This window comes from Rhineura floridana, chromosome 10 (genome assembly GCF_030035675.1).
Source record: "Rhineura floridana isolate rRhiFlo1 chromosome 10, rRhiFlo1.hap2, whole genome shotgun sequence".
In the NCBI taxonomy this organism is placed as follows: domain Eukaryota; kingdom Metazoa; phylum Chordata; class Lepidosauria; order Squamata; family Rhineuridae; genus Rhineura; species Rhineura floridana.
In genome coordinates, this window is record NC_084489.1 from 28,393,800 (window position 1) to 28,411,354 (window position 17,555).

General features: G+C 38.5%; 1 protein-coding gene across 3 annotated transcripts in view; it reads right to left on the reverse strand.

Annotated features, from left to right (window-relative positions):
• Positions 1-17,555, reverse strand: part of CMC1 (C-X9-C motif containing 1) — a 65,312-nt gene that overhangs the window by 33,871 nt on the left and 13,886 nt on the right. Inside the window, exon 4 of one of the 3 annotated variants that reach the window (XM_061586420.1) lies at positions 6,811-6,995. The exons of the other annotated variants lie outside the window; for them this stretch is intronic. Within the exon in view, the coding sequence (XP_061442404.1) occupies positions 6,826-6,995 (170 nt within the window). The 3' untranslated portion in view covers positions 6,811-6,825. Of the gene's footprint in view, positions 1-6,810; positions 6,996-17,555 lie in introns of those variants that run through there. 3 annotated transcript variants of the gene reach the window in all.

The window sequence follows — 17,555 nt, forward strand, 5'->3', positions numbered from 1 at the left end:
TTCTGAGCTATCATTTTCTTTTTGTGCCTCTTTATAATACCTATATGATGTGTAAGTGTACAACAAATGTTCTCTTGGGCCATTTGTCTTGTTGTGGCAATCTTTGCCCTAGATTCTGGAGGTTGGAGACACTTCTGACAGTCAAAATTGTCACCACAACACAGTTCAAAAGATTTTGAAATCCCTCATATAATGTGCCCAGCTGTATCTTAAAACAAATGGTTCTTTGGCATCCCAATATTAAACCCCCTAAGAGAGCTGGTGTAGTATAGTGCCTGAGAACAACAGCTTGGGACAAGTCCCTCTTTGAAATCTTGCCTCAGCTAAGAACCCACAAGCGGCCACTTCAAAATTACTAAACTAAAGAAACTTGCTACACTCCCAATGCGTTTACCCCTCCAATGTATTTACAGAATGTGAGAACATGCCCTCTTCCCTTGCACCCTCCTTTCTAGCACGCTAAACAAGCCCACTAGGGTTATTATTCTCAAAAACATTTGTGTTATAGACTTTTTCTTCCTCACTTCCCAACATCTGTAAAAACGAGGCAGGCTTTGTCAAGAAGCAGGTCTACACTATATGACAAACAGATCTTTTTAGCCTATTAGACTGGTCCCTTTCAAGAGCACCAATACATTCCAAATTCATTTCTTGTCTCCATATTTAGAATTCTTGACATCAAGCATCATAGCATCAGCCTCTCAAAGAGGCAGAACTAGAACACACACACAGTTTCCCTACAGCTATCACCCATCAGTGGCTATTGCTACATTAACCTGTGTCGAACTCAAACATAGCAACATAGCCTCAGTCTCAGTTTTCTCATATCCTGTAGGAAGAACTGCCATGATTGGAGGAGGGCAGATGGGCAACAGCAGGTGTGGTACAGAGTCTAAAATGTAGACAGTTCATAGCACTGAGGCTTCTAGTTGTAGCCTTAAATTGGTCTGCTATAAGAAAACTTCAAAGCTTAGTGCCTGTATCCAAGGCAAAAAACAACAACCCACCAACATGCTTGGTAGTGAACACACCTCCTTTCACCACAAGATGGGGATAAAACCGATTATATTTAACTCATGCTTTTCAGTTTATCTTTACAGATGCTTTGGTACTCCAAACCCATGCCAAAGCTGTTTCTCTAATCTGAGTCATAACATTCCATGATTCATTAACATCCCTACTATTCTTCATGACATAATACTTTTTCAACAGAAAAGGTGGAAGACAGAGCCTTTCCTACCTATTTAGCTGAAACAGCAGCAGCTAGCAGACCCACATCTAAATGGAGCTCCTGGGATTTTAAAAAAGCAAGAAAATGTCGATCACATGTTTTTGTGCACTCATCAAGCATCATACTTAAAAGGTGAGGCTATAACTCCTTTAATAAAGAAGTATAATACACATTTATTAATCATTTCCCATAAAATATACTGAAGCAATTTCACATCACCAATAAAAACAATTACATAATCTCATATATAAAAATAATTTTAACAACACAATCAAAAACAATTTCATATGTAAAAAACATTTCATATCCAATACAGACTGGAATACAAATCTCCACTTGAAAGACTTGCTGAAAAAGGAAAGTCTTAGTCACCGAACGGACAATAGACATGGTATCTATTTGATGTGTACATGAAGTACAAGGCGTAGCCATGACCAATGCCACACAAGACCTTCAAGTGAAGAACACATGATAAATACTTGAAATAAATAAAAATATAAATAAATAAAAAGCAATTTGCCAAAGTCAAAACACTCTCAAGTTTAAGTAGTACATTATTCATTCAATTTACCCTAAACATATATTAGTTAAATTACTGTGCTTTCCTAATTGTCGTAATCACTGAATGGCATCCTTGACTGCTTTGCAATGCCAGGTGTTGGCCTCGCTCAGAGCCCCAATTAAATAGGAAATGCATTTGGGCATGGAATACGTTTCTCATCAAGGAGAGTATCCCCATCCTGCCTTTTAAACTGAGTTTTTAAAATTTCTGTAGCTCAGAAATGAGCTGCTTTCCCTCATTTAAAAGAGAAGGGAGGCAAAGCAGAGAAAGCATAAAAATGGGAATCCTATTGGTACTGTAAAATATTTCAGAGGGAATACAGGATGGAGTAGACAGGGAAGTTGTGTGTAAGAGCTACTTTGTACATGACAGGCAAGTGCCAATACAGTTAATGCAAGCGACTGCACATCCTTTTTCAAGGCAATAATGTGAAGAAAGGACACTGCCTCAGCCACTCATGGCCTGGCTACATCCAGATTATGCTGTATGTGGGCCTGCTTTTTAAAATGGTTAAGAAGCCACAGCTGGTGCAGAATGTAGCTGCCCAGCTGCTTGTGGTGGAGCCAACCTGTCAGAGCAATTAACACCCATTCTATAAAAACCAGTTTGTTTCCAGGTCTAATTTAAAGACCTGGTGGTTACCATTAGAGCCCAAAATTATTTGGAATCATTTAAAGCCAGCACCCCTATGAATCTGTCCAGACACTAAAATCAGCTGCAGAGGCCCTACTCTTATAAAAGTCAATTAGTTTGGAGAGTACAAGAGACAGGGCCTTTTCAGTGATGTTTGTGTAGAACTCCCTCCCACTGGGGGCATATTTGATTCCTCTCTTAAGTTGCTTTTAAATGGGCCTTAACAAACCTTTCCATTCTAATTGGCTTTTAATTGATTTGGAGTTCTAAGACTGCTGTTGCTTCGCATTTAACCTTTACTGATCTGGATTGGGATGTATTTAATACTACTGTTTTAAGTTTAATGCATTTCACATTTGTTTTATATTTTCAATTTGTTTTTATGATTATTATTTATGAAATTGGTTTTAAAAGTATTAATACTAGTTTGATTACATTGTAAGCTGCTTTGTGGAGGCTATTTGCCTGGAAAGATGGGATATAAATAAATATAAATGTAAACAAATAAGACCTTGGGTGCCTTCAGGCTGTCATTATTTTGTGGAAGGGATTGAAGCACATACCAGAATTTAGGTTTGCACAATTGAAGCAGATTACAGCACTCTGTTGCTCTAGCACAACAAATCCAGTTTAAAAAAATGTGGTCAAGAAAGTGACAGGGAAATGCAAAGTGTTGGATGAACAAATGATTAACAGGAAGATATATAAACATCCCATTAACAAATCAGGATGAATGGTCAATAAACAGGTTGTCTGGAGGAGCCCCTAATGTGTAAGTCCCAATATGGGAGGTGCCTGTACTCCTGATATCAGGCACATTACACTGAGAACACACACAAGCCTGCCTGCAAGGGAGATGCATGGGTTCCCACCTTTGCACCCAGAAGCATGGGAAGTGGGTCCATGAGTAATTCACACATTCTCTGTTGCCATTTCCATGTGAAGAAGCTGAGACAGTCAAGATGGCAAAAAAAGTAGGAAGGGCAGACTGTGGGACCCCAGCATACAGACCAGAGGAGAAGACTATACAACAGAGTCAGGAGTAACGGAAAGAAAAGCCACAAAAAGTGATATAACCACTCACATGAGAACAAGAATGTAATCATAAAAGCAGATGAGAATCAATGAAAATATCTATCATACACAACATTTTAAAATATATTGGGAATGCTGGGTTGGACTCAGCCTAATCTGAACTTAAATCTAATTGAAATCAATGGAACAAGTTAGTCATGACTTAACTTATCCAATTGATTCCACTGAGAATTAAGTGCAACTAGCTTACATAGTAATCCTAACCATATCTATTCAGTTCTACCAAATTCAATGGGATTTATTCCCGCGTAAATGGGGTTAGGATTGCTGCCTTATGCTTAGATCCATCCAGACACATGTACTAAATTTCCTTCCTAGAATTTAAGACTCTGGAAAAGATAAGCCATTTCACCACTTGATTTGTATTGCAATTATGAAAAGAGTTGCAGACTGTTTGAAGTTTTGTACTTTACCGCTGTCAAAGTCAAATGATTGCAGACTTCAAACAGAAAACCAAAAAGTGCTAGCCTAACATTTCCTTTGTGGCAGTAGAAAAGCCCAATACATACATCCAAGTCCTAACACTTGGAATAGGACCACTGATGCAACAGAGTTCCCACATTTTGTGTTCAAGATCCGGATATTAAGAATTTCCCCCAAATAAGTTCATCTAAAAAAACACTATATGATCATCAGAGATAGTTCAGACCTCCCTCCTAGCTAGTGTAAAACTGGATGAGAGCAAAACTATTTCGAGGTTGTTGAAATAAAATGCCTCTAATACTTCCTAACACTTGGATAAATGAGAGTCTCTCTCTCTCTCATACATAACAAAATATCCTGTTTTTAAAACAACGACAAATATGTGTTCCAGTGTATTTCTTTTTAAAACAACGACGACAAAATATGTGCTCCAGTGTATTGCTATATTAAAACCTCTAGAGGGCAACTACGTTTCAGGGTAGATCTTCCTACACAATCAGTTCCTTAATAATTTTTAAAAGTTTTCTTCAAAAATTTTCAAATTTCATCAAGGCTTTGTTTCCAAGTATGCAACGCTATGTATTCTTACCTGCAAAAAAGCCCCAATGAACTGAAATGGACTTACTTCTGAGTATACTGTACATGTATAGGTTTGTGATGTAAACTGCCTAAAATCACTAGGGGATGTACAAAGTTAATTTAAAAAACTGCAAAAGAAGAGTTGCAGTGATTATAGTCAAAACTATAATCTTGGGCTTATAGAGAGACTAACTGTTTTTTGGCAAGAACGTTAGGAAATAACATCCCTGAGAGAATATGGTGGAAGATCTGTGTGTTGATTATATAATTTCCTCCATGGTCATCTATGGGAGACACAGTACAAGTTAAGCAACCAACACTCATCCAATTTTTTTTTTAAAAAATGCATTTTTAGATTTTGGAAATGGCACAATGAAGCAAATGTTTAGCAAGCTGAACCCAAGCTATACAGATAATTCAAAAGAAAAACTAGTACTTTTTTTAGCCAGTTATTTGAAAAATTACTTATCTTTTAAGCAATTAAGTCATTGTTGCAAACTACTTTGTTGCTGCCAAAATTGTATTAATTCATCACTGGAAAGCTGCATCAACCACAGCAATTCTGGAACAGTTAAAGTTCCACATATCATCAAGATGGGTAAATGGACAAATAAAGTGTGATGAAGGAACTCCTCTGAAGTTTCTGTGCAACTAACTGAAAAATGCTGTCCATTTATTCTATACTGGAATACTCAATGTAATATAATACTGAAAATACATTTAACTATTTTTTCTTATTTTTCAAAAAGGAAATAATCTTAGAATACCAGAGAAATGTTAAAATAAAAGGCTTAGTTACATGACATTTCATAGGTTTCTATTAAAGTCACCTACTCTATCAGTTAGCAGCTGATTTAGGCAGGAAGCCATATAGGTTGACAAAAAACGTTACCAATTTGCTGGCTATTTTTTTACCAAAATTATGTTGCTTTTGCTTTCTTGCTCAGCAAAATTTAGTTCTAAAAATACTTCCTGCTATGCCAGTTATAACTAAAGAGAAGTATTTTCCATCTGACAAAGCTGATTATCAACACTTTGAATATACTAGGAACTAAAATATACATATCATTGATTCTTCTTATATACTACTGCAATTAGTTCAGCATGGGACTCACTCGAGCAGTTCATAGTACAAAACCAGGGATGAGGAAGCTCTGGCCTTCCAGATGTCACTGGTCTCCAACTCCCATCATGCCTTGCCATTGGCCATGCTTGCTGAAGATGTTGGGAATTGGAATCAAACATCTGAAGAGTCACAGGTTCCCAAACTGTGCTGCCTTAATAAAAGCCATACGTGTAGAAATTCAACATGGAGTTTGTGGCAGTTTCCTGGTGGTTCAAGATAATGTACATATCCTGTAGGCCAATAACATATGCATCATATTTCAAAAGGAACACTGTGTTTTTAGCTAGGCAAGATCTGGCTGAGTGGTTTATTTTATGCATGCCACATCTCATTCTTCTGCACATGTCTCAAGTAAGCCAGAAAAGAAAGGGTTTATGGAGTACTAGTATGTCCTAGAGAGGAATGGTGCATCACATATGGTGGAGGGAGTCTAAGCTTCACAGGCAGAGCTTGGAAAAGCTACTTTTTTGAACTACAACTCCCATCAGCCCAATCCAGTGGCCATGCTGGCTGGGGCTGATGGGAGTTGTAGTTCAAAAAAAGTAACTTTTTCGAGCTCTGTTCACAGGTATGCAATTCTTTGCAGTATCTGCAGTTACAGGTTAACATTAAAACTTATTTACATGATTGAAATACACTGACAACTTACCGAGAGGTAACCGTGTTAGTCTGTTGCAGCACAACCAATAAAGAGTCTTGTAGCATAAAGGCTAGCAACTTTTATTATGGTGAAGTTTCATAGACCACAGAACAAGTTTGTCAGTTTTTAAGGTGCCACAAACCTCTTTGTTGCTAAGAATCCAACAGAATTTTGAATTTAAAAAAAGTAAATTTCTTTCTGTGATGAAGCCAGGTAGTAGGCACAATCCTATGTCTACTCAGACGCAAGTCCTATTAAATTCAATGGGGCTTACTCCCAGATAGGTGTGATTAGGACTGTATCCCAAGCTGTGGAAAACTTGAGAGGAATAACAGTTGCTTTATGAGATCTATTGATATCACTTGTTGGAAAGCCACTCAAGTAGCTAGTAGCTTTGAATGAACAATGAGAATTACTTAAATGGGTAGCTCTTTGATCAAAAGCAAAAGCAATTTTCCAACACTGAAATAATTTCCATGAAAGATGTAGTGGATTCAACAGCAGGAAAACAACCTATTTCTAGTGTGAAAGCAACCTTAAGGCAATGTAAATAATTTATTCTCTATATAAATATTTACACATATGTACAGCAGATATAGTAGAACCTTTTTGGTGAAATTTCTCTCCCAGCACACAGATGACCACATCTGTTCAGACTGTAGAATGAAAAAAGGGGGACTGAAGTGGCTTCTCGCAGAATTCTTTACTGTAAGAAATGTGCAATAGCTATAAAGTAGATTTCTTTACTGCAAAGCATAAGTAGTTACTATAACTGAGTTTCTGTGGAAACAAACTCTTTTCATATTTTCATATACTGTTGCAAGCATTCATCAATAATGTGCATTCCCACGCAGCTATCATGGCAACATGTCACTGCTATATTATTTTTGGAGTGTTGAAGTGGCATATGCCACAGTATTTGCAGATATTTCTATTCTCACTTAGATGTGCAATACTAATTGCTCTGAAACAGAATCAACTAAAATCCTCAAGCCACCAACAATGACAGACTAACTAATATAAACAAATAATTGAGTGGTACATTAGGCGGGGGGGGGCAGACAGAGAGACTGGAGAATCAGCAGATGCTACCTCCATATACCAAATTCTTTTTGGTCAGATTTTATGGTTTACTAAGGTAACTTCTAAATGCTTTCCCAGATGGAAGCAACCTGGAATGTCTACAACTCACCAGTAGAGCAGGTATTCTGCATATGTAAAGTCCCAGGTTCAGGTCCCAGAGAGAGGGGGGGGGGAAGAGAGTGAGGAAGCATACAGTGAATACAAGGGCTCTGCAGCACCATCTTCTGAAACCATGAGGCATTTTGGGCAGCAGGATGAAATCTGGAACATTCTCAAGGAAATCTGGCTAACACCTTCCAATACAGAAATGTTTTGCAGATGAAGTCAAAACAGGAAAATCCAGAGCTAGGGGGGAGGAGGGAAAGAGACCGTATTGGCATAGGATATTTACACACCGCTGAAACTTTTTCAGCATGGGAAGTTGAATTGGTAGGGACCGTAGTTCTGGGCAACTCTTCATTGTACACATGAGGGAAGGGATAAATGTGACCATGACAAGCCATCTCTGACATCCACATTTTGATTATGGCATTTGTACAGAGGCCTACATGCAGAAGTGTGATCCATACCTTGAAATGTTATGGCATACAGGTCATGCAATTGAATCCTATTCACGCTGTGGTCTGCATGTGTGGATATAGAGTACTTGAAGTGGTGCAGGACAAGCTCATGTAATCACAATTCACACCCCTACCTACACAGAACTAGTTTACAATTCCTGTTATTTATTGTTTATACTACCCTACCACCTGAAAGAGTTCTGGGCAGTGCACAGTCTAATAAAATACATCCATTTACACATGATTAGCAAAACATCTATAACTACAAAGCTAAATGCAACTGTGCGACTTCTCTTAAGTTACAAGCACAGTTTAATAAGGTCCCCAAATATAGCTGTCCTATCCAATAAACACTACAATTGGACTACAAAACTATTATGCAAAGTTGCTAGATACTGCACAACTTAAATGCTTTAAAGTAGTGGGGGGGTTAGACTGGAGTGGTTCTAAAGCCCTCTTCAATCTGTGTGAAGTGATCATATGATGGAATGGTCATAGAGACGAGCACACTTAGTTCTTTTCAGATTGTAAAACCTACAGGAAGCCTACATGAGCAGAGGAGGCTCCCTGCTTCAGAATGTTGCCCTCCAACTTGGAGAGGGTAACAAAATGCTAAGGGCATGAAACTAGTGTGCTTCTCTCTCTGTCTCCCCATCTGATTACACAGATTCTCAGTGCCTGAAGAGGGCTTCCAAGAGATCTGCGAGGAGAAACAAGCCCAACTGTTGTGCAGTATCAAAAAAAAATCTGTTTCAGCATCTGTTGAATTGTCTTGATGACTCACAAAGGGTTTGGACATTGCAGAGAGAAGGTGGCATACTCCAGTTGCAGATTTCTCCCATTCATCCACCTTACTTTGAAAGCATTCCTTTCAATCCCTTACCCTTCTCAGCTCCTTTGCCCTTCTGACCCACTGTTTACTTAATTGATAGACCTCTTCACATTTTTTAAAAAAAACCTTTTGAGCTACTTCTCTCAGCATCAGATTCTTATTGGATTTAGCAATGCAGAATATAATTCTATGTATAAAGCATAATTTTCCCCCTATGCATGAAGGAATGCATGAACGCACCTTTACACTAAAATCTTGGACATTAAATGAATCAGCAACAATGGAAGTAAAGAGAAATCAGAGAAACACAATACACAGGCCATGTATACCTTCCTTTTTCAGGAAATAAAAGTTTATTACCAGCTGTGGCATATTTGGGCATTTTTAAACCAGAGATAAAGCAAAAATGCTGGACTCAAAAACCTAGGTAACACTGAGATGGTGGCACTCATCTCAGGATGATGGCCATATTCTGGAAGGGAAATGTTTCATTGCTTTTAAGAGCACTCTAAAACTGGTGATGGTTCAGTAGATAGTTTATTTCTCTATTCACTGAAACACTATGATGGAATGAACTGCATCTGTGGAACTTCTATAATCTTAACATGACTAAAACCCTCTCTCCCTTTTGAAACATGTTTACTTCCTACAAAGATAATAATGGGAAACATATGTAATGGAAGCAAGGACCAGCCTCAGTCATATTATAGGTCAGCCTAGAAAAGAGGTCTTACATGTCAGCAACAATATTCGAAGGGCAAGATGTTGCTGCATAAGAAACAGAGAGGGTCTGAACTTTTCCCAGAAATCCTCAATGCGGCTTACTTTCAAGTAAACATGCATAGGATCAGGCTGCATGTGTTTATGGCCTCAAAGAATATTCCTGCTTCTGAACCTAGATACTCACGTTAACACATCACCGCACTGCTCGCATATCATCAGAATAGCTAATGATGAAGATGTACTTAATTAACAAGCTACTGTTTAAGCCTCAGGAGTTGGCTGTATCAGAGTTCTTGCTGTGGATATTAATGCAAATATATTCAGAGAATGTGTCAGGATTAAACACCTCTCAGTTAATGGCAGTGTTTTAACTTGATGGCTTAACTACCTACATTACAATGATTAAGATAGTAATGGCATATTGACCTCAAATTACTCAAGTCTCAGTTAAAAACCTAGACAAATGTCAATTGTTTAAAGAATCAAAATGAAAGATAATTGAGGAGATATAAGTAAATCTGTCATCATCCTTGCCTTCTTGGGACATTATACTAAAAATCTGGATAATTATAGAGATGCAATTAAAACTTTATTGAAGGTAATATAAAATTTAAGGCAGTGCTGATAGGAATACGGCAACCTGGCTGAAATTGATATTCATTAGGATACTCCTTATATGAATAGGAACCATTTGGACTTGGGTGTCTTTATAAGAGCCCCAGCTGGTAACGGTTGAAGGTTAATGCCTTACCCCATTCTGTTCAATTTTCTGTCCTAATTAGTCATCTAAATCTATAGCTGTGAGCACCAAGTGTCTGTGCTCAAAAGAAACTAATTAATGCTAGCAAATTAGATCAAGTCCAAAGATCCAACAGCCAAACTCTTAAACGCTCCTTGTTAATAGGAAGTGTAGCTGTCAATAACTGCTGTTGGTAGCTATAATGAGGCCTCTTTCTTTCAGTGAAAGTGATTTCATTTCTCTTTGTCCTCACAAAAGCTGTTCCATTCCCTTTAAGAAAAAAAAATACATTCGGTTGCAGTGGTGATGTTAGCTGTCTGACCCATTTCTTGTGATCAGCTGGGTTGAAATGACAAGAAAAAAACATGAAAAGGAAACCAGGAAAAGTCTCCCCAACCTCACCTTACATTTCAACCAAGTTTCCTTGGAAGCCTAATGCATGCTTGTGAATATCTAGGTTTTCTTCATCACTGAACACAAGTATCTAAATGATCCGTGGCGGCATATAACTGTTTAGTTAAAACAGAAGGTGATATTATCCACAACAGAAGTAATTGGATCCAAAGCTTCTCTCTGAACTGCAGTTTACATAGAAGAATACACACTGAGGATTCAGCATGGACCGTTGTCTACTCTGTAACATGAGATGTGGCTATCTGGGTTTATTTCACTTTGCATATGCTGAAAGACATGCTCCCTGAATTAAATGATGTAATAATGAGCAATCAATGTAGCTTCTCATGGTATGGAGTTCAAATGGCTACATATCAACTATTTAACATATAGCCCAACATGCTGTTAGTTTGACAAGCCAGCTTCACAACCCATGGTTTGAAGTTAGCTCATTTCAAAACTGATGAGAATTTATTATAAACAACAATCCCTGGGCTCAGATAACACAAACTGAGATTCAGGGGAAAATAAACTGGATACTGCCAAAGTGCTCCCTCCATCATGCAGAAAAGGAAAGGGGCAAGGGAAAGAGTGCAAGTGCAGGGCTCCAGTCACACACATGATGCTAAACCACAGAGAACACAATCTCTCTTCCACTGTCTTCTCCTCTCTTATCCCATACTGTGTTAAAACAAAACTAAAATTAAACAAAAGAACAACAGTGATGCCACCACTAGTATGGCTCTGACTTAAAACATGAGCCAAGCATTAAAAGAACAACCTTGCAATATAAAGCAAGTGAGGGATTCTGCAATAGCGAATAATACACTACTTGGCTCTTAAGAATTATGTAGCTTTATGTTGTTTCTCCCAAATAGGATTGGCAAGGTTTTTAAAAGGGGTATCCATTTAACTTTTTTCAATCTTACAGAAATAATATAAAACAGTAAATTTACAGATTTTTAAATACTGCTTGCCAATTTGCTAGCATCCCAGGCTCTTAATTATTCATTCATTATATGCATATCCCACCTTTCCTCCAAGTAGTTCAAGATGGCATACTTGGTTCTCTCTGCCTCCCAGTTTATCCCTACAATAACCCTGCAAAGTAGGCTAAGCTGAGAAATAGTGACCACCCAGTGACCTTCATGGTGAAGTAGGGATTTGAATTCAGGTTTCCCCAGTCCTCACCTTAGCAGTGGACGGCATGGTGGGGCTGCACCACTTACCTGACCTCTGTCTGGCTGAGTCACTGCAGCATACTAGGGACGAGTGGGAGGGGCACAATGGAGAGATTAGCACAGTGCAAACACATCAGTGGAGCCAATCCAGTGCTCCTGTCACACATTTGCACCACACCCCTCCCCATCCCAGTATGTTGCAGCAACTCAGCTGTACATCAGCTGTTGCCCAGCCTGAAACTCTACGCCACTGCATCACTCTGGCTCTCTTAGAACCTCAAGCCCTCACAGCAAACTATGCTAACTGCACTTTAGAACCCCAAGTAATTGTGCCCAGATATTTTCTCTGTCCCATGCTCTGAAGCATATTATGTTCAGTCAATATAACCTGGTTTTTTTTTTTAATTAGTAAAGAGTAAGTGATGGCCATAAACATATCCCAGCATGAGGCTACTAAGTATTTCACATATTTCCATATCTATGTTTCTGATGAGAGTACACCAAGACATTTATGAGGTGCTATTTCCAGTGTCCTTGGGCATTTAAACAGGCAATGCCAACATTTGTCCAGGCTTTAAGATTGCTTTCCTTTTGCGGAGCTTGATGTGTCAGGTGCAAGGGTCATGCTCTGGTGTAGGTGGCCCCTAGAGGGACAGATATGATCCCAGCTATTAGTGGATTGTTGATTAAGTGTGTATTACTAAAACAATGGTTGACATTGGCCTTACTCTACTTTAGGAAAGTGTGAAGTGGTGTTTCATCCCATCAACTTTATTACATATTAATTCAGTCCCGGAGAAAGGAAGAACAGTGGCATTTGGAAATGGCCCTGGCAGGAACAATTTCCTAATTCTACCGATTCAGCTTGGCCAGGTATTTACAACTGCATGGGATTATTTAGCAATTCACAGATATCCATAACTCGCAGATATTCACATTTTAATAAAAGCAACTGTATTCAGAATATTTATACTGCCCATTTGATCACTGAAGACCTGATAAAAACAGAAGATGCTCCGCTTTTGAATTCCTGATTTTCTTACACAACAACTGCCAATACTAAATTCTGCCAAATACTAAATTGAGGACAAGACACAAACAGAAAATAATTTATATTTTGGGTGTTCTAGGGACTGACTGTCCAACCTGAGCATTGTTACTTACAAAATGATTTTTGGCATTCACAGCTCTCCTGTTCTGGGAGAAACCAGACTACAACTTCAAAATTGGGCCCTGGGCTCCTGCTGGGATGAAGGCCGGATATAAATCAAATAATAAATAAAATTGTCTGACCAGATTAACTGTTCATACCTTTTAGTTAGCAGGAACCACAAGAGAAAATAAGGTTTGAATGGGATTGCCCACCTAATTTGCTCTCTCACCTCAGTTGTTTTATTTATCCAACCAAAAGGTCCTATGCTCAGGAAAATAATGCAAGTTAATTTGAGCAAAGACTGCTCTGAAAAAAAGCTTATATTCAATATGTATCAGTATAATCTCAAGCTTCCCCAATTTGTTTTGTAATCAGACCATGTACTGAAGATTGCTTACCATAGTTTACTTACCTCTCAACAAGCTTTCATTGCCTGTTGTACTCAAAGGGGATTGCAAAATGCAGGACCAGCCCTACCATTACACAGAATGAGGCAACTGCATTTGGTTGCAGATGCTGAGGGGCAGCATTCCTGTTAAATGGAGGACAGAACCGTGTGTGCCACACAACCTCTTCTATACCCCTTAAACTAGCTTGCTACTGTCAGGTGCTATGGATGATGCTATCTCATTGCTAGTGTTGAAGCAACATTCAACTGCCAGTCTAGCTGGCTTCTACATGTGGAATGGTGAAAGGGTGCCATCTTATCCTTCACCTTAGGCACAAAATGCATTGGACCTGCCCTGGCAAAAAGATGAATTTCCTCTTTCAAAAGCATGGATATGGACAAAACCAGGATTCTAAATTCCTTTTATTTATTGAGCATGTAGTTCCTCCCAGAAAGAAATATCCTGTCCTTGGGCACCAAAAAACAGCTTGGATAAAAGTGCCCTAAACTGCTGCCAGAAGGCACACAGGAGCACTCCCTTTTTGGTGACTCTCCAGGAAAACAGAATTCTAAATTTACCAAGAACATCTCCCCCAACACCCTTGCAGATTTGATTTGGTAGATGGATAGCGTATCTAAGAGGATATTACTAGTTGAGCTTAAAGATCATGTTGATGGAACGTCAGGGGGACATGTTGGGGCCAGATAATTTAGGGCTTCCTAGGTCACCATCAACACCTTCAATAGAGATTAGAAGGCAACAGGAACCAGTAGAATGAAGACAGGCACAATGTGCTGTTGCTAATCCATCTCCTTCAGAAGGCAGGACACAGCAATCTGTGCACATACAAAAGCCTCCAAATAATCATCAAGGGCAACCCTACATAAAGCACATTTTAGCACAATTTTTGAAAGCATGCCCAAATCACTACTGTAACTGAAGTATTCAGATTTTAGTGACAGCAAGCCTAGCAGACGACAAGGACAGTTCTTGCAAACTCATTAGTGTCCAGTGCATGAATGATCTTCTAACATGGAATTTGAATGCTTTTGCTCTGAAGTGTCCATTTTATTTCTAAAAAAGGTTAATGTGCAAATTACACAAACTTGAATAGAGAGTCTATGTTTAAGACAGACCTGTAAGCAAGGTTGGTTTAATACATTATATAGCTTGATCTCGGAAGCTGGAGAGAAAATGAAAAGCCTGTTTGCAACACAGCAATCAGATTAATAAAAATATACGGAAAGGGAATTCGTCTTGTTTGTGTTTTAGTCACACCTAGACAACATGATCACAACACATATGTGGAAGTGTAAACTTGAACGCTGTGGATTTTACAATGTATCACAATTATATGAACACCTGTATTCAATATTCCATAGCTTTCTTAACAGATTTCATTGCAGTTAGGGATTAAAATGAAACTTTTCAATGTAACAGCAAAATCAACATGAGAGACACCAGAACACCCATGAAATCAGCTGTTATTTGGTATGGAACATACAATGGCTTTGATCTTAAGTTGCTCTTTTATTCCCACAAAGAGGAGCAATTTCTGTCCAACTCCTCCCTCCCCCATCTGCAGTCCTCCGCACCACATCCCACATCATTCCCAGGGCTCCCCCAACTATCAGGAACAGATTTTCAGGAAAGGGAGAGTGCTCTGTGATCACTGTTGGAAAAGAAACTTAGAATCCAAGGGGTCACTGTTGGAAAGGAAAGTTAGGATCCAAGCCATTGTTTAGATGTGTTAGTAGAAGTTAACAGTGTATAAGAGCATCCATATCAATTGTGAATGTTGCACGAAAGGCAATATTTCATGTCATTCTACTTTGAGATGCTATTCTAAACTTCTTCAATTAAGGTTGTGTTTGATAAGTGATTTATTATGCTTCAGTCATCATATTGTTATTCACATACCTATCATTTATAAATCTGTATTTAGAAAAAACCACACACCAGTTACACTAAGGTGTTTCGAGAATTTGCTTCTAAAAGGAAGTACCTTGTAGAAGAGGTAGCTTCTATTTAGGATTTAGAGCCATTGTTGCTGTTAAATATTTTGGCACAAAAGAAGCTCTACTTATCATACCTAGTTTATCTGGACTAGGAAGTGATGAGGAGAGGGATCACTTCACCCACTTTCATATGAATTTGAGGGTGATCACAACTCTGCTTCAGTGCTGATCAACTGCAAAACTATTCATTATTTTATTTATTGATTTGTTAAAGTTATATCCCGCCCTTCCTCCTAAAAGGAGCCCAGGGTGGCAAACACTAAAAACATACTAAAACATCTTAAAAACAGAAGACTTTAAAAACATTGAAAAAAACATATAAAAAAGTAATTCCAACAGACACAGACTGTGATAAGGTCTCTACTTAAAAGGCTTGTTGAAAGAGGAAGGTCTTCAGTAGGTGCCAAAAAGATAACAGAGATGGCGCCTATCAAATATTTAAGGGGAGGGAATTCCAAAGGGTAGGTGCCACAACACTAATGGTCTGCTTCCTAATTGTGCAGAACGAACCTCCTGATAAGATGGTATCTGCTGGAGGCTCTCATCTGCAGGGTGCAGTGATCAACTGGGTTTATAAGGAATAAGATGATCTTTCAGATATCCTGGTCCCAACCTGCATAGGGCTTTGTACACCAAAACCAGAACCATGAACTTGGTGTAGTAGCTAATGGGCAGCCAGTGCAATCTTTTAGCAGTGGGATAACATGCCCCAATAAGCACTTGTGGTGCCACATTATGCACCAGCTGCAGCTCCCAGACCAACCTCAAAGGCAGCCCCACATCGAGCGCATTACAGTAATCCACCTTGGAGGCTATCAGTGCATGGACAAGGTACTTCTCTATTCACAGAGAAGAGCTTCTGTTGGCTGGCACTATATCTGATGGACACTTGTTACACAGATCACCCATCTCATTTTTTAAATGCTATGCAAATTTTTCTAATCTATTGATGATTTTATGTATTCCAAACCCAACGTTCTTCTAACCTCCTTCATGCGAAGCTTTCTACACATCCTGGTCATTTTTGTTTTCCACCTCTGGAAATGTCAAGTTTCTTTAGGGAGGGAGGCTTTACAGAAGGGGAGGACTATGGGCTCCTGCTGGGAGGAACGGCGGAATATAAATCAAATAATAAATAAATAACATAAAATAAACACAGCACCCTCCAGATAATGTTTGATAGCAGATCCCAACATGGCCAATGGTCTGGGATGACAGGAGTTGTACTTCAACAACATCAGGCAGGCACGACATTGGCTACCCCTGCTTTAAAGTAGGATTTATTATATTTATATCCTGCCTTCCCACAAAGGAGCTCTGAGCAGCATTTTAGCTTTACTTCAAAGCTGGAAGTATTCCTAATAACCCCTAACATTATTTCTCTTCATGGTGGCTGCAGCTATTGGGTTAATCATTTTAAGACCAAGTCATGATGACTCTAGAATACCTTTTTTGGTACCAGCTACCAATATCTTGTGCCATTATAAAATTTCTTAGTTTTTAAGCTGATATAAGACTCTGCTTCAACGGACTAACATGGCTGCCCCTCTATATCTCATAGAAGTTAATGGTAAAGCTCCCACTGATAAGTAGAAAAGGGATTCATATGTATATTGAACATTCTGTGTTAGGCATTAGTACACCAGAATTATGAATATTACTAAACTACTAATACTAACAAATATTTGGAAAAAATCTTACATGCACAAAAACATCACCAAGCAAAGCATTTAACGTTGTAGAACCCAAAACTATACAATTTTTTTTTTTAGTTTTTCTTGCACAGATTCTGTTTTCAGCTATCCTTAAGTGCTTAACTTGGAAACATTTACTGAGCATGTTAAAGAGTAACATACAATCTTACTTTGTACATGTAACCATTGAAAAACAATAACACAAATGTAAAAGAATTGAAACAGGGTCTTGCATATACAATTTCAATAGGTATGTGGTTGTTCTTTTGCTTTCTATTACATGGAACAACTCTTTAAAATGTGTTTCTGGCTTTTCTTCTGACAAAGCAAAGGAATAATCAAACAGATGCACACACACACTTTAGGTGGATAGATCTCATATTGAACACATTACAATACTGAGCTACTTGTATTCTTTCTAATACTACAATAAATCATGATCTCTAGTTCCTTAGGTGTCAAACATTTCAATAATAAACACCTGAAACAGATTTAAGGTCT